Source organism: Aquarana catesbeiana, linkage group LG03 (genome assembly GCF_042186555.1).
Source record: "Aquarana catesbeiana isolate 2022-GZ linkage group LG03, ASM4218655v1, whole genome shotgun sequence".
Lineage (NCBI taxonomy): Eukaryota > Metazoa > Chordata > Amphibia > Anura > Ranidae > Aquarana > Aquarana catesbeiana.
The window spans coordinates 522041144-522059592 of record NC_133326.1 but is presented as its reverse complement, the minus strand read 5'-3'; the positions used below and the strand labels follow the sequence as shown (position 1 = coordinate 522059592).

General features: G+C 46.6%; 1 protein-coding gene across 1 annotated transcript in view; it reads left to right on the top strand.

Moving 5' to 3' along the window:
- Window positions 1-18449, top strand: part of LOC141132620 (dihydrofolate reductase-like) — a 132329-nt gene that overhangs the window by 95264 nt on the left and 18616 nt on the right. The window contains exons 6-7 of the mRNA XM_073621219.1: window positions 271-397; window positions 3903-4018. Coding sequence (XP_073477320.1) covers window positions 271-397; window positions 3903-4018 — 243 coding nt within the window. The remainder of the gene's footprint in view (window positions 1-270; window positions 398-3902; window positions 4019-18449) is intronic.

Here is an 18449-nt window from a genome sequence, read left to right as displayed (position 1 = left end):
TATGCTGGTTTGAAGCCAAAAGGTAGTCACACCAAATATTGATTTGATTTAAATTTTTCTTTTGTTTGCCCTCTTTGCATTTTGGAAATTGATAAAAATAAACAACTAACACATATATTTTTGAAAGAATTCTTATGTTACAGCATTTATCACACCTGCCTAAAACTTTTGCCCAGTACTTTACATCGTATTACTGATCTTTTAACAGAATGGATGTGATACTAATGTGTTTATCTTCTTGCAATAACATCTATTATTTTTTACATCTAGTGACTTACCAAAGTATGTTCATTATATCTGCCATAATGAAGAAGAAGTGGTGGAGCTCTTATTAAAGCCTCCTCTGTCTGAAGAGATTGAGACAGTATGGGTGTTAGGAGGTGTAGAGTGTTACAAGGTAAGTGCTGTACACAGGATGATGAACACAAGGAGGAGCTGTATTCTGATACAAAAACATAAAACAACACTCTAGATTAGGTTACTCTACCTCTGCAATAGTTCAGGCCATCTCTAAAAATAAGAAGATTTTCGTTCACTGTAGCGCGTTGTCAGGGCTACGACATACTTCAGTGCATAACAATCCCAGTTGATATCAATTAGACTGTCAGCATGTGGATGCATGGAACACCTGTACATTCCATGCAGGCAAAACACAGCCCTTACATGGGTGTGCGCTTAAGTACACCTGTGTGAATGAGGCCTAAAAATGTAAAACTGTTTTAAAAAAAGATGTAACTGGCTTTTTCCTACTTGACTTCCAAGCATCCCTTTTCTTCTTGTGTGAAGAGTAGTGCTGGTAGACCTGCATGGCATAGTCTCATTGCTGCCCACTCTGCATGCTGGAGCCCTTGGAACTATAGGGCACTTTCAGGTATAGGGGATCATGTGACATTTATCCTTTTTTTCAGGACATAGTGCCCAGTTGGCACGGTGAAGTGATTCCCACGTGCAGGATTGCCGATGAGCCAGTAGAGTCAGCTCTCCTGTACTGGGCCGAGCCCCACCGGTTTAACGTTTTAAACAGATGACCAGGTTCCTAGGCTTGCCAGGAAATTAAGTACATTTTCCCTGGGTCCTGTTTTTTTAATTTTGGCATGCAAGCGCCACACTTCCCGATGTTGATATTAAAGTTCCAGCCAGCCACAGTCACTCACAGCCTTTTCCTAGTGGAGTGATACTGCCTTCCTCCCTCAGAGATGTGGCTGAGGGCACAGCGCAGGGATCCTGGTGCACTAAAAGGAAGCAAAGCTTGCACAGCATTCGGGAAGGTACAGACAGAGATACAGGCATATACAGACAGCCATACAGCACCTGCTGTACTGTGATCATCATGATGATGATAATGACCATAAGCACAGTGAAAAGCTTCCTTTTTAGGTCTGCAGTCGCTGGGTGTGTATAACCCCCCCTTCGCCACCTCCATACTAGGTACTACAGTGGTAGAGCCTTTGCAGCACAAGGGGGAGTGGTTGGGGGTTGGTAAAAAATTTGCTTTTTTACTGCCCCCCCAAGCACAAGTGTAAACGTAAAAGTGTAGACCTAAAAGTAGACCTGTTTGTAAATCTGACAAGCCAACTGAATAATCCAACACCTGTGTTGATCCCCTCCCATGCTCCCCCAACATATTCCCTGGACTCTGCATGCCCCTCATCAAACCTGGGATTGGCATGGTGGGTGCAGCCGGGCAGAGGGAATGGAGATCAGAGAACATCTGCTCACAGATCTCCCCTTCTTGTTAATGACCCAGAGGTGACATGTAAAGAATCACTTCCAGTTCCTGGTGTCACTTTCCCCAGCTAGAATATAATGAATGCAATCTGCATTCTATTAGCTTCACTGTTTTGACAGGTGCGACCTCAGGGGTATTTTAGACCCTTAATTGCTCATTAAAGAGAACCTGCCAACAAAAATGCGCATTAAGCTGAAAAAACCTTCTTTTACCTACTTACCTGAGCCAGATTTTATCCAGTGATGTGCAGATCTGATTGGGCAGATTGATAGCAAGTGAGAGCCCTTGGCTCCCACTTCTGTCAATCAAATGCTGTGCCGAGCGAGCGGGGGGGGGGGTGGGCCAGCCGCCCGCTCTGTGTTAATAGATGCAGACAGGGTGGCATGTGAGCGAGCGCCCATAGGTGCCCCCATGGGAAGCGGCTTTCTATGTTCCCCATCTATTTTACCAAAGCAGAGCAGGGTTAGGCAAAGGGAATGACAGCAAATCTGACTATGGGCCTATAGGTTCATCATTTGTTGGAAAAGCATCTTGTAACTCCAATCAGAAAGCTGACGGACACATGCTGACCATGCCACGAAGGATCTGCTTTCATGTCTGGCAAGGTCAGATTGCTGCAGGAAGACAAGGGAACTGCCAAAATCACCAGGTATTTATTACTGATTATTCATGTGAACAGAGAAATGCACTGATAAAATTTCACTTTTAGAGCTCATTCAAGCAAAACATTATACAGTGTGTTTACTTTTTTCAATTTAATTTTATAACTTTATTACAATGTCACATTGTAACACCCTGCATTGTGTAAAAATGCAGCATGTCCTACTTTTCAGCGAATCCCACCAGAGTGCAGTGGTGTGAACTGAACTAAATTTTTAGGACATAAGCAAATTGCCTTGACTACAGTGTGTCGGGACTGCGTGGCCATTTCTGCCCAGCACAACAGAACACATGTATATTGAGAATGGGTTCTTATGGTTTTCATAGAGTTTAACCCTATGTAAGCTCCAACACGGTGAAAAATTACACTCCTGATTAGCTCCTACAGGCAAACACACAAGAAAGGTGAGTATAAGTGGGCTGGTAGCTATGAAGATAATTTGTCAGTTTGTATTGAATAGGCAAAGTGACAGGTTCATCTTACATTTGCAACTGTAATTAACCACCTCCCGCCGTCGTATAGGAAAATGACGGCTGTGTGGTGATTCTGTTGTTCTGGGACGACATCATGTGACGTCGTCCCACTCTCGCCGCGCTTGGGTGTCCCCGTGACACGGCGCATTCCCGATCTCGGTAAAGAGCCATTGATGCAGCTCTTTACCCATTTGATCAGCTATGTCCAATCACACCGAATCACATGTAAACAAGGAAATGCCGTGTTTCGGCTTTCCTCTCCTCACACTGTGTGAGTTAAGAAAAGCCGATCAGCGGCATTTCCTCACAGGTAAGACCTGCACAGATAATCAGGGCAGCCCCAACAGTGCCCATCAGTGATGCCAGTCAGTGCCCAGTAGTGATGCCAATCAGTGCTGCATTTCAGTGCCTGCTCATCAGTTCCATATCATCAGTACCCATCAGTCCCACCCATCAGTGCCGCCCATCAGTGTCCATTTGTGCTGCATATTAGTGCTTTACCTCATCATTGCCAACTCATCTACTCATCTGTGCCCCTCGGTGCTGTCTCATCAGTGCCCATTAGTGCCTCCTCATCAGCACACATCAGTGAAGGAGAAAAACATTTTATTTTCAAAACCTCTCTCTTTTTTTTTTTTTTAATTTTCAGTCTTTTTTCATTATTTTTTGAATGCCACAAAATGGAAGCTGTATCTGTCTCAAAAAAATGATAAACATTTTGTTTGGTTATAGCTTTGTATGACCGCGCAATTGTCATCAAAAGTGCGACAGCTCTGAAAGCTGAAAATTGGCCTGGGCAGGAATGGGGTAAAAGTGCCCAGTATTGAAATGGTTAAACTACCCAATAAAAGACCAGCAGGGGAAGCTTTGTTAATTACTATGAAATTGTATGCGTGTACTAATCTCATTGATCAATTTAGGAATATGACTGTAGTGTATTCTAAATATTCTAAAATTCTATTCTAAAAATGTGAAACAGGCAGAATTAGATAAAGACTCATGCTGTGGCCCCCCACCTATCAGTTTTTTCTCTTTGCAGAATATGATGAAGCACCCTGGGTGTAGCCACATCTACTTTACCGACATTATGGCAGACTTTGAATGTGACACCTTCTTCCCAGAGTTTGACAAAGACATCTTTAAGTTAAAGGAAAAGTAAGTTATATTTTAAAAATGGCATACATTTTGTTAAAGGGTATATTTAAAAGACACAAATGGAAGCAGCTTGTGGGCAGATGCCTACTAAGGAAGTATGCTACTGTAGTGTAATGGTCACAGCCAAATAATCAGACCAGTGGTGATGTGCAATCTCTACTTTACTTACAGCAACAGTCAACTTCAACATAAGTTGTACCGGAAATTGTGCAAAACTGGGTATACAGTACAGAACATTAATATGAACCGTAAAGGAAGAGGATATAACAATTTCACTGCCGTTCAATTAATGTCCACAAGGTGGCAGCAGCGTGTTCTGAGTCCAATCTACAGATAGAAATGAAAACTTAAGAATCTCTCACGTGTTCCAAAATAGTAATCGTTCGTTCCACAGACTGTGAGCTGAGTGGACCTCCTGCTGACACAAACTTCACGCTGGCACTGATTTCTACTTGCTTTGGTCAGGGGGTTCTGGTGGCTGGAGATAGGACCAACTCACTTCATGGACAGCTTCCACCAATGGACTGTAACAGAGTCCTCTCCAGTGACTGGGGCTTGGAAAGATACTGCATGCTCTTGTGCTCACTGCTGGTGGCCCGCACACCAGACTTAACAGGGGAGGACCCAGCACCTGGGAACAGCTCACTTGCCCAGTCACTGCTGGCCCATCAGGCAGGATCACTCTGAGCACAGGAAGCTGGGTGGAGCTGACTTTTATATCCCCCGGGCATGTCCAGGAGCTCAGAGGATTGTGGGGAGTTGAGTTAAAGGGATCTGCACCAGAATCTGGACAGAAGGGCATCCCACTACACTACTAGTGAGCAAGACTAAGCTGCCCAGGCTAGGGAAGGGTTGAACTTTGGGTCTGCCGGTTTACTGGGCTTTTTGGGTTCTGCCCTCCACCCTGGTCTACATAGAAAGCAAGAAAGTCTGGATCACAGGGAAAGATGTAGCCCGGACCCAATGTAAATATTCGCCAGCACACCATGGATCTTCCATTAACTCCAAAAGTTATTTCATTGAAGAGAGATCACATCACAAACAGACTACACACCAATTCTTTGGAAGCCCTGCTGGACCCCTTTGTCAGGCATGTGATTGTTGTTATTAGATGTAGCCCGGAGCCATGTCCGTCTTCCACCCTAAGGGGATTCTCCAACAATAGACTCTGCCAGTCATGGACTTACACCTGAACGGATACGCCTGGGCAGACACAGTTTAATTAGTGAGTAGGACTGAGTCTGCATTATGACCTGTAATATTTCAGAAGCCTACAGTAAAGTTTCTTAAAGTGGTCAAACGCCTGGTCTGAAGTCTTTGAAAAAGGTGCATGGTGTAACATGGTGTATCAGAAGAACAGGGCCTGTAAAACACTGACGGGGCATAGGAGGAAAGCCACTGTGAAGATTTAATTTGGCAGTAGAGTTGGAGCAGGAGAGAAGTTGCCACGGGTAACCATAGACTGGTGGGAGTGTATGGCAGCTTGGTCAATAGGGCGTGGTACCTGTCATTGGTGACAAGTCATCTGGCACCGAGGGAATCTGTGTTCTGCCTCCCTCCCCAGCAGTTGTTTCCTCCAAAGTATCTGGAACTGAACAGGCTATATGGAGACCTCATGTACCTGGCCACATAGTACAAGAAAGTGGAAGGAGCTAAATTATTGTGCATGAGGCGCTAGGTGCCCCAATTCTGTCATTGGGAGTGAGGTGAGATATACGTAGGACTGGTGGAGAAGCCATGGGCTCAGCCAGTGTCCCTCCTAAAAGCAACATGCAACAAGTAGGTTGTGTAATGACATGGGACGGTAAGCTCACAGAGGAACTCAGTATGTTACACAGCTCCATACAGTGTATGGCTCATCTCGAATCCGTGGTACCGACATAATTTTGACTTTCACATGACAGCGGCCCCCCAGGCATTGATGAGCGTGTGCGCAGGAGGAGAGGTAACCAGCATGTTCAGGGGCAAGGAGGCCCCGTCCACAAGCTCTTTATGCATTAATGCATAAAATGCAAGTGGTTTAAGTGTCTAAATCTGGCTTGGAATCAGACTCTTGCAATAGCCTCTACAGCAGTCCTCAGATTTGGAGGGGCCAAATCTGAGGGGCCAAGCAGTTGTGCATAGTACTCTGGGTCTTACAGGGAACATGATGAGAGGAGAGAGCAGAAAGATAAACTCATTACTCTACACACTCTACTTCTCCAGTATTTACTGTCTATTAAGAGCAAAGCAACAGGTTTGCTTTAAGCCTCCATTTACCCCTAGCATATACCCCCCTTTTCAATTGCTTTGTTTAATTTCCAAGTATGGAGGTCCATGTACCTAATTAATGGGACATCGCTGGGCCAGTCAATGCTTTAAAACAAGAACAGGAATTAAGAAATGTTCCTGTGCCATTATATAGCACAATAAACTTGCATTGTGTGGCATGTGCCATATTAACTAAGTTAACTAACTAGACCTGTTGTAGGTCTATCTGAGCCACCAATGTCACTTAGTGTTTCAGAGTAAAATAGAAACTGGTGCAAGGTTTACTCCAATTTAACAAAGGGAATGTGTCAGTTTTTAGTGTGGAAAACTGCTGCATATCCTTGCCAGGTCAGACCTGGTGTACAGCTCACATCCCTCTTGTGCCCATTTGTTATTTAGGAGCATCTGCTTCATTTCCTGAGTATAGAAGAAGAGTGACACAAGCGGCATGCTTGCATCACTCTTTTTTTTAAATTCCTGACAGTCAAAACTCCGGCAACTTTCCTTTGCTCTTGGCAGCTAAGTGGCCTGGTGGGGAAGTGAAAATAAAACTAAAGTAGTTCTAAAGCCTTAACGTTTTCCATCGTAATGCGTTCTATGCATTAAGGTGAAAAATCTTCTGTGCTGCAAAATCCTGCTCAGCCCCCCTTACACTTACCTGAGCCACATCCAATCCAGCGATGTGCAAAAGAGCAGTGGCTCTCGCTATTGTCCCTCCTCCTTGGGCAGATTGAGAAGAGCAGGAGCCATTGGCTCTGACTGCTGTCAATCAAATGCTGTATCGAGCGAGCAGGGGGCCAAGCCACCTGCTCTGTGTCAATAGACGCAGACAGGATGGCTCGGGAGTGAGTACGCATGGATGACACCATGGAAAGCAGCTTTCCACAGGGGCACTTGCCAAAGAGGAGCAGCCTGGAGCCCCGGTGGGGGACCCCAGAAGAAGAGGTTCGGGGCTGCTCTGTGAAAAACCATTGCACAGAGCAGGTAAGTTTACCATGTTTGTTATTTGAATAGTTTCATAGTTGGTAAGGTTGACACAAGTCCATCCAGTTTAACCCGTGTAGATATACATGTGTCAATGTCGATAATCATTTCCCATATCCCTGTATGTTGTGTTAACTAAGATGCACTTCCAAGAGTCTTTTAAAACTATCAATACTTCCTGCTGACACCACTGATTGTGGAAGAGTGTTCCACATCCTTATTGCCCTGACATTGAAAAACCCCATATGCAGCTTAAGGTTAAACCGCTTCTCCTCCAGTCTCAATGTGTGGCCCGTGTCCTCTTACACACCCTGAGACTGAAAAGTTTTCTTCCTACGCTGGGATCATCATTGAGGTATTTCTATATCGCTATCATATCTCCTCTCAAGCATCTCTTCTTAAAGTACAACTGTTGCCTTGGCCTGTAAAAGCAAAACTCAGGTTCACTTTAGGTTGAGGAAGAAAAGGCTTGGAAAACATCCACAGATTCCCTTTACCAGTAAACTCCAAATCTGGCTCCGTTATAATCAGTTTAGCAGTCATTAGGAAGGGTCAGTAAGGGTATTCCGATGTAGCACCCTCCTAGTTAGATGCTGGGCTGAGAGGTAAATTTAGCTCTTTTTGTTCTCCTCAGTAGTCAGCAGAGCAGCTGCTGATTGTTTTGGGCTGATCAGGGTCCCACTGACTGCACACTTGTTTCTCCTTGCTTTCTGGAAAGCTCCAGAACATAGGAGTGGAACAGGCTAGACAAGCAGTCTGAATATTTCTGAGGTCCAAGCCAATCCCTGAGGAGGCTTGCTCTGAAGGTTGTTGAAAAGAACATAAATAGTCTGTGGCTGGATCAGTCGGTGCTCTTTTCCAGGAGTAGAGACACCCAGCCTGGAGGATTATTACCCTGCCAGGTTACTTAACTGACCCCTGCCAAGAAACTCAACAAAGTCCCAGCAGACATAAAGCTGGGGCCCTATCTATTCAAAGACATCTCTGAGGCTAAAGAAGAGGAGGGAATCTCACCCAGGGATCAGTCTGGAAAGTCCACTCTGCAAATGTCTGCAAATCCACTCTGCAAATGTCTTCCTAAGGCAAGAGGAAGGCATCCAGCTACTTAAGGACTTGTCAGTACAGACCTGGGAGCAGAGCCTGGGTGACTGTGCTGCTGTTATCCTCCTGATGCAAAGACTGAGGTTCGGCCTTGTGGAATAATTCGCATGGCGAAATTAAGCATTCCCAGGAGAGATTGCAACTGCTTTTTGGTGCACCCCTTGGTGTGGGTGAATTTGTGAAGGACCGCCCTGATGCGGGTTAGTTTGTCGAGGAGGAGACTGGCTTGCATAGCGCAGGTGTCTAAGTTGACCCCGAGAAAGGTGATGTTGTGTGCTGGGCCGTCGACTTTGTGCTCGGCGATGGGAACATTGAGATTTCCGAATATCACTCTGAGTTTGTCGAGGTCTTCTGGGGGCTTGCTGGGAGGTTCTATTAGTAGGAAGTCGTCCAGGTAATGGATGACTTCTTGGCACTGAGCCTTGTGTAACAGTATCCAAGCAAGGGCCTGAGCGAATGTGTCGAAGAGCCAAGGACTACTCTTCGAACCGAACGTCAGTTTTGTGGCAAAATAATATGCCTCCTTCCACTTGATGCCATGCCAGCACCAAAGGGATGGGTGGATAGGCAGGAGCTTGAAGGCATCCGAGATGTCGGCTTTGGAAAGCCAGGCACCTGTACCTGCTTTTATGATTGCTTGTATCGCCATGTCCACGGAGGAATATTTTAGGGAGAATTCTTCGGAGGGGATCAGGGAATTGAGACTGGGGATGTGGGAAGAATGAGGCGCAGACAGGTCGTACACCAAACGTAATTTATTTGTGTATTTGCCCTTGACAAGCCCAATAGGGCTGACTCTCCAAGTGCTGAAAGGGGGCTGAGTGAAAGGGCCTATAACGTACTCTCGGTCTACTTCTGCTTGTAAGAGCCGATCTATGGCTTGTTCGTCAATGGCTGCTGAACGAAGATTCCCACATTCGTAAGTACTGTGGGGTAGTGAAATGAGGCCGGTGTGAAAGCCTACTGTGAAGCCCTGGATAAGGTAGGTGGCCAGGGAGGGGGTGGGATGTGAGGTGAGGTAGAGTCCTAGCCATAAGACGTTGATCCGGCTTAGTCATGCCCTCTTCTGTTGTTTGACTTCGCACAGGTTTCTTGGGTGCGCTCTTTGGCATAAGGTGCAGATGTGGAGTAGGCGGCACTGACTGAAGTTGCAGGACCCGTAATTGTAATTATTGCAGATGGCTGCCCCTCCCACGGTTCGGACTGGGCGTCCGAATTTGTCCACCTGAGGCGTTTGTTCAGGGGCCGACTGACCCTGAAGTGCACCGGAGGTAGAGGGAAATTCGAAGGGACGTCTGGTTGTCGCATTGGCGCACCAGGTGGCAGTGTGGGTGGAGGACTGGCAAATCGCACACAGGGGTGAGCGTAAGCCGGCAAAATTGCGGCAGAACAGCTCTGTGTCCATGAGACTCCAATTTGTTGTTGTTTGGAACTGTGTGAGTCTGGCAGCAGCCTTTGCGGAAAAGGAACGGTGGTAGTCGTAAAAGGAAAATCCTCCATACTTGTAGCCCAAGTCTACTACCGTATGGAGGTATAAGTCCAGCTCTTCCCTTCTGCTGGGGGCGGCTGAGCATAGGACGTCTCTCAGCATGCCAAAGGCCAGGGTGAATTCTGGGACGGATAACTTGCGGTTCAGTCTGGGGTCTTTGGCTTTAAGGACCACCGATATGTCACCCCAGGAGTAGGCCTTATTTTCTGCCAGATCGTGCACAGAAATAAGGAGAGAGGCCAGGTTGACGTCCCTGCCATCCAAAATGTCCTTCCTGATGCTGGTTGGAACCAAATGGGAGGGGTAGACAATGGGGCTCCAGCCTGAGGTACCTGCAGGAAGGGGTGTTAAGGTTTGGGTTGCGGTTGGGTCGGGGATAGCCGCAGCCGGTCGTGCCTCCAGGAGTGCCACCCTGGTTTGTACGTCTGTGACCGAGGTAGACAGGGACGACACCATCATGTGAAGTTGTGAGATGGCTGAAGATATTGACTGTAGGGATGCCTGCTGGGTACTGGGTCCTGCTGCTGGTGGGGGAAAGAGGAGTTTGAACAGCTCGCCTTTCCTCGCTGTGGCGGGGAAGGGCACACCTCTGCGTCTTAGCTCTGCCGTCAGTTTGGGGATAGTCCATCCCCTGAGGGACTGCACGCTGCCGCTCTCTGAGACCGGGGAAGGTGACAGAGGGGCCGTGAAGTCTTCGCTGCCGGCCTGCGACATGGTTGATCTGGTGAGAATATCCTGTCTTTGAGCTCTTATTTTTGGTTGACTGTAACCTATTGGGGGTGACATAAATTTCAAGTTTTTTCTTTGATTCCCTGAGTCATACTTACCCGACTTATTTTCTCCCACTTTTTTTTTTTTTTACCTGGGGGGATATTGGCCAACCTGGTGCAGGGTGGACCTACTGAACTTTGACTGACCTGGAGGAAAATGAAAGGTGACAGTTCGTGAAGGGTTTGCTGACTAACTTGAAGCAATGACTTGTATGGTGCTTACAATCTTGTGACAATGAAATGATTTGAAATGTTTGCCTTGATTATGAAATGAGTGAACTCCATGACAGAGGTCCGGCTCGGTCGTGTCGTGACTGATCCGACCGTGAACCGGGCTCTGGAGCATGTACTGAAATGAGGCAACTGAAAAACATTGGTGCACACCGGGACGAATCGGTGCATGTTTGATGCATCTGGATTCGAATCGGAGCGCAGTAAGAAACAAAATGAGAGAAATGTTTACCTTGACCGAGGCTCGAATTGGTTGTGCCGCATTTTGCGACTGGCAACGCACCGAGCTCTGGTATAGGTATGGATACGGCCGAAACAGCTGAGGCATTCCGTGACGAATCGGTGCATCTCGGATGCGACTGGTTTCGAAACGGTGATGCGCTGTGGGAGTGAAATGGTAGCAATTCCATGACAGAGATGCGGATCGGTCGCCCGATATCTGCGACTAGCTATGATCCAGACTCTGGAGCATGTTTCAGAAATAAGGCCGAGCCCTGGGGCACGCCGTAACGAATCGGTGCATGGAGGATGCGACTGGATTCGAATCGGAGCGCGGTAAGTGCAGGTGTAACATATTGTTTGCCATGACAGAGGCGCGAATCGGTCGTGCTGCTGTAGCAACTGACTACGAATCGGACTCTGGAGCATGTACTGAAATGTGGCTAATACCTGGGGCACGCCGAGACGAATCGGTGCATTTTCATGCGACTGAATTCGCATCGGAGCGTGATACATGGAAATGAAATGATAACCATGACAGAGGTACGAATCGATGAGTCATAACGACTGATAATGACGTGACTCTGGAGCATGTACTGAAATGAGGCCGTAACTACTGGGGCACACCGGAGCGAATCGGTGCATCTTTTAGGTGCGACTGGATTCGGATCGCAGCCGCGGTACGTGACTGAAATGAGAAATGATTTGAAATGGTTTGAAATGTTAGAAATGTATTTAGAAATGTTTCAGAAATGAGAAATGATTGGTATCGAACTGACGTGGTTCGAAAAGATTTATGCATTTACGAATCGCTATGGCTGTCTACTGACACATGTTTAACAATTAAGACCTGTCTGAAATGAAGCGACGCTTGCGTCGCTGTGGTTTCCTCAGATAACGCGAAATGCTAACATGACGACAGTGCGAGTAATACACATGCGGTTACGTTCGTGAAATTTGCGAGTGATTCGTAATTCTGATATCACGGTTTAGTGACATGACATAACGTGCGTAAAAACAAAAATCCGAGGGGACCCTACCTGCGACAGCCCAGCCAGACGCGTGGTGCGAATGAATCGGTAAACGCGGACTTCAAAAACTCTTGGGCACGAATGCGGGAACTTGTGAGCCAAGTATTTGCGAACGCTGAGATCGGAATAGTCGGCCTAGTGACGTATATCGCGCACAGGAAACCGACAAGCACCACAGGTGAGCGGGCTGCTTAAATACCCCCCGGGCTCCTCCCATAAATTCAGGCCACCATACTGGCCTTCCTACATATATATATATTTTGAAAAAAACACGCAATATTTTTAAATTTTTGCTATAATAAATATCCCCCCTCAGTTTGAGCCGATATGTATTCTTCTACATATTTTTGGTAAAAAAAAAAAAAAAAAAATCGCAATAAGCGCATATTGATTGGTTTGCGCAAAAGTTATAGCGTCTACAAAATAGGGGATAGTTTTATGGCATTTTTATTGTAAATTTTTTTTTTACTAGTAATGGTGGTGATCTGCGATTTTTATCGGGACTGCGACATTATGGCGGACACATCGGACACACTTTTGGGACCATTGGCATTTATAAGGTGATCAGTGCTATAAAAATGCACTGATTACTGTAAAAATGTTACTGACAGGGAAGGGGTTAACACTAGGGGGCGATCAAGGGGTTAAATGTGTTCCCTAGTGTGTGTTCTAGCTGAAGGGGGGATTGGACTGTGTAGGGAAGATGACAGATCGCTATTCATACTCTGTATGACCAAACGATTAGTCTCTTCTCCCCTCAGAGAACCGGAAACTGTGTGTTTACACTCACAGATCCCGATTCTCGATGTGCCACGAGCGATCGGGGGAGCCCACATCGGCTCCGTGGGCGAGCAGGGGGCGCGCGCGCCCCTAGTGGCCACAGGGCGGAGCGACGGTACATAACGTCGTTTCGCCCAGCCGTGCCATTCAACCGCAGTAAAACTGTGGCGGCTGGTCGCCAAGTGGTTAACAGCTTTTTACCAACCTTTTGCTCTCACAGACCAGTGTTGTCTGTGTTTCCCAGGCCAAGCGCAAAGGCTGTCTGTCTCAGGTGAGCTTAAATTAGCCTGGGGGAAGAGGACCAAGATCCTAACTGGACCATGGATCAGAGATCCCTGAACATGTATGAGAGGAGCCTAGGAGACGTATAAACCCCGAACAGGATTTTTCCCAGCTTTCTTGGAACTCTCTGCTACATATCCTCCCTCCTTGTTTCAACCCCAGGGTTGGAACACTTGTGGCCCAACAGGCGTGAACATGGGACAGGGCATCTACATTCCCCATCTCAACACCTGGCCTGTGTTTTACAGTGAAGGAGTAATCTTGTAAAGCAGGGGTCATCAACCCCCGAGCCGCGGAATGTTTGCAGCCAGGCCACAAAGGCTGCACTGTCTGAAGTGCGGCGGCGAATGAAGCAGAGCGATGACATCATCTCTTAACGCCCGCACTGCTGTTTCGTGCTCACAGTGGGGCCGCCACACTGAGGCGAGCGAGCAGATGATATCATCTCTCATCGCCCGCATCGCCGCCCTTCCACGCTCACAGCAGGGCTGCTACAATGCTGGAGGTGAGGCAGGGAAACAGAGAGATGAGATCATCTCTCATTGCCTGTCCACATCACTGCTCTTCCGCCCACACAGCGTGGCAGAACACCGCTACACTGCTGGAGGTGAGGCAGGGGAGCAGAGAGATGAGATCACCTCTTACCGCCCACCCCACCCATCACTGCTGTTCTCCCTCACTATCCACTACTCTAGGCTTGCCTCTGAACTAATGCGCACGTCTGTGCTGCCATCCCTGCAGTGACAATTTTCATGTGGTGGCAGACGACGTGGCAAATGACAAGCTGCATCTGGTGGCAGGCAACGTGGCAAGTGACAATCCGCATCTGGTGGCAGGCGATGTGGCAAGTGACAATCTGCATATGGTGGCAGGTGACGTGGCATGGAACAAAACGCATCTGGTGGCAGGCAAGTAACTCTCTGCATCTGGTGGCACATTCTGCATTGTGATGAGTTACAATGTAATATTAGAAATAATGCGCTTTAATTCTCCTGACACCATATCAATCATGGTGCCAGAATGGTGAAGCGCTAACACCAGCTATTGCCCACGAAAAGCCGCATACACCCCTCTGTGTCTTGGCACAATTTTCTTCCACAACGCCGGTCCCCGGTGCCAAAAAGGTTGGTGACCACTGCCGTAGAGCCAAAAACCACCAGCTCACCCGTCTATTGGTCTCCTTCTTTTGGGCCATCCATTTCAGGGGAGCATGGTCAGTTATTAACTCAAACTGGCACCCTAACAAATAGTACTTTAGCGCGTCCACGGCCCACTTTATGGCTAAACATTCCTTTTCAACGACTGCATACTTTTTTCTCATGGTCATTGAGCTTTCTGCTTTAGGTACACCACAGGGTGTTCTTCCCCATTATGTACCTGTGAAAATACTGCCCCGATACCTACATCAGACACATCCGTCTGAACCAAAAAGTCTTTGGAAAAACCGGGGGAGTACAGTATTCCCTTTCGTAAGGTCTGTCAGTGGGGCAGCTATAGTTGCAAAATTCTGGATAAACCTTCTATAATACCCCCCAAGCCCAACAAAGGCCCTGACCTGCTTCTTGTTTGCAGGATGTGGCCACTCCTGGATGGCTTCTATTTTATTCACTTGAGGTTTAATGACTCCGCATCAAAAAAATATAGGGGGGGGGGGGGGGTTTGGGGGAGGTTGAGGGATAAGGGAAGGGGGGCTGTACTGGATCATGAAATTGCGTATGCCAGTACTTGGTGCTTTTCCCGTTAGGGTATTGTTGCTGTAACCATAGCTTATACAGTATTAAAAGGAAGGTTGGGGGAGGGGAGAACCCAAAGGGATGGGTTCGGAGAAAGGGGTTACTTTGGGCAACAATATAGTCTTAAGTTGGTATAGTGATAAAATCAATTTTATTTATTCGTCTTATACATAAAAAGCAAAACTTTAATTGAAACTATGAATATCAAAAATATAGTACAATTAGGCCTCGAACAAACCAGACAAGACAGACTTGACAAACAGTACATTAAAAAACATATGTTGCTACCCAGTCAGGGCATATTGCATTATGCCACATTGGCCTGATGGTTAGGTCAATTGATCAAATGGTGGTAGATTATTATCAACCAGAAGTATTAAATATCAATTTAGAATTTAAACTGTAGTATGGGCCCCTGTGGTAGTATGCAATGGGAGAGTGGTAAGTGCAGTGGAAGAAAGACACCTATGCTGTGGTAGAGCAGGATTAGGATTCCTATTAGCATCTATATAGTGGAGGTTTAAATGTTCCTCAAAGTTGAGTAGGGGGCAGTATGGACAAGTCGTCCTGTAACAGTGTTAACCCCTATACATTTAGCTGGAAGTCCTTAATCATCCCGCAGAGATGTTAGAAATCCTGATTCAGGCTGGTATCTGGTATGTGGTGAAACCATAAATAATCAGTCAGCAATCAATAAGGTGTTCAGGTGGCAATGCAAGCAAGGCGAGTGATCTAGTAATGTAATTTTAGATGCAGTTGCAGTTATACTTGGCTGTATTGTTTTAGCTGTACATTACCGACATCTTCCGCGCTGCTCCGCTCAGGGGTGCTGTAGTCCGCTGGTCCTTAAAGCCATGGCGTCCGTAGCGTTCCGTATCAAACACGGGGTATCCTCAGAGTCCTACAGTGGGTTACGGTGTCCCGCTTGTTGAGTCACTCCTAATTGGCTTGGCACTGTATTACCAACCTCAGAGAGGGGGATTTCCGTAGCTATGAGACGTCTGGCAGGCCTTTTGTTTCCCCTTTTGGAGCTGCGGCCATGTGTTCACCATGTCAGCTGGTTGCTGTAAATCTCCCTCAGTGTCCTGAGCGCATGGACTGGGTAGCGCAGTGACGTCAACGCGTTTCGCCGTGATTCAATGACGTAGCTTCATCTTCGGACATTCATTGGTCGGTTACCGCACACCCTTCTTATAGTGTCTTTCGCTGGGGGTCACCGCCAATGGGAAATTTTGAAAGGATTCGAAGGGATAATAGCCAATCATAGGTGGCTGATTGTTCGGAGCGGCCTATCGGCTTATATAAACATTGTGGTTGTTTTAAATGCAAAAACAATTTGGTCATTCCTTTTGGAAAAGTATCCTATCGCATATTAAAAACCTCCTTACATTTAGTGGAGGTGATGGGGAAAATATGGTCTAATGTAGGTGATTAGAGGATAGACATTAAGAGGGGGTTAGAGCATACGCCGTAGTTAGTGCTTGACACCTTAGAGGAGACAGGGAGAGGAGACAACACCAAAGTGGCATGCTGAATGGTTACATGTATACATATACACGCCGATTTAGGCAAGCTAAATGGCAACATTTCAAAAGGAGGATTATAATTATTCATGAAGAGAATTAAGTTCAGATAGCAGTATGAGGGCAGATGGGTGACACCTGACTATCATAAAATATAGGGTGGCTTATACATTGGCCATTAATCATTTTAATCTAACTTAAATATGTCACCATTACTGTCACCTCCATGTTTAGTCAGACTGGTTAAAAGTAGTGAGTAATTAAGGATGAGCAACAACACAATATAAGAACCATACTCCCCACCCTGGGGTGTATTTGGGGAGGCACTCACTGGTGGTGGGACTTAGATTGGTTTCAGGGTTCCAGAAACACTTGTAGGTTCAGTTCGGTGTTTAACCCCACCAGCACAAGGGACTTCAGCCTGTATACCCACCACTTCTCTTTTTGGAGGAGTACACAGTCAAAGTCTCCTCGTCTGGTGGGTAACTTTAAGGCATATATACCCTTGACTGTTAAACCCTCAGAGGATCCCCCATGACACAGAGCAAAGTGTTTGGCCAGGGGTTTCTCTGGTATCTTTCCTTTTGGTGTTAATTTCTTGTAAATGCTCACCAAAGCGTATTCTCAGGGGTCTTTTAGTTTTGCCTATGTATATCTTGGGACACGGGCACGTGATTAGGTAGATCACTCTTGATGTTGAACAGTTGATAAGATCACCTATCTCGTATGTCCTCTCATTAAGGGCATCGGTGAAAGTAGAGGTTCGATGAACATAGGGGCACATTTGGCATTTATTACAAGAGAACATACCCTTTGTTCGTGGGTACTCCGATAGTCAGGTGGGGTCTGGTTCTTTTACAAATTCGGACTGGATCAGCATATCACCCAAGCTTGGGGCTCGGCGAGCGACCATCTTGGGCGAGGTGCTGACTATCTTAGCCAGTTCCGGAGTGTTGGTCAAAATTCCCCAGTGTTTTTTCAGAATGGAAAATACATTATTCCACTGGGAGCCGAACGCTGTTATAACCCGTACTGGTTCATTTGTTTGTATCAGTGACTCCTTTGTGGTTTTTGTCCCATGCAGCAAGCTTTCCCTATCCCTAATGGCTGCCTTCTTTCTAGCCCTCCTGAGTTGCCCATGAGAGTACCCATGTTCACGAAATCGCGTGTAAAGTTCACTACTCTCCCGTCTGTAGTCAGCTGCATTACTACAGTTCCTTTTTATTCGAAGGAACTCTCCTACTGGTATTCCATTTTTAAGCCAATGGGGGTGGTGACTTGTTGCTTCCAATAGTGTATTAGCGGCCGTTTCCTTACGGAACGTGCTGGTGCCAAGTTGGCCCTCATCTAGTGTGATCTGTAGATCAAGGAAGGACAGTCTCTTCCGATCGAAGTTGTATGTTAATCGTATGTTTCGATCATTGTTGTTTAGTTCATTCATGAACAGATGTAGATCATCGAGACTGCCCCTCCAGATCATCAGAACATCGTCAATGTACTGCAACCACGTTTTTATGTGGCTGTGGTACAGCGGCGAAGGGTAAACGTCCACTTCCTCCCAAAGGCCCAAATGTAGGCACGCATAGGCTGGTGCCCATGCAGCACCCATGGAAGTACCTCGTATTTGGTACTGAAAAAAGGAACTGAAAAAAGTTATTTGACAAAGTAAAGTCCAAGAGCTCGACCAAAAACTCATTTTGTGGTTCGGACTCTGGGTAAGTTTCCCTCAGGAACCACTCAACTGCTTGAAGTCCCTTGTTGTGAGGTATTGAGGTATAGAGTGACTCAACGTCTACACTAACCAGAACTATCCCTTCTAGGTGCATAGTCTTATTGATTTCCGTGATTTTGGCGTGTACAAGTACGTGTCTTGTATCCTGAACAAAAGATTTCAAGTTTTTCACCATATCCTGTAAAAGGGAGTCCAAATATCGTCCCACTCTTTCCAAGGGACCCTGGCAGGCCGATACAATTGGTCTGCCTGGGGGGATTTTTTGGATTTTTGTGGACCTTTGGGATAATATAAAATGTGGGTACG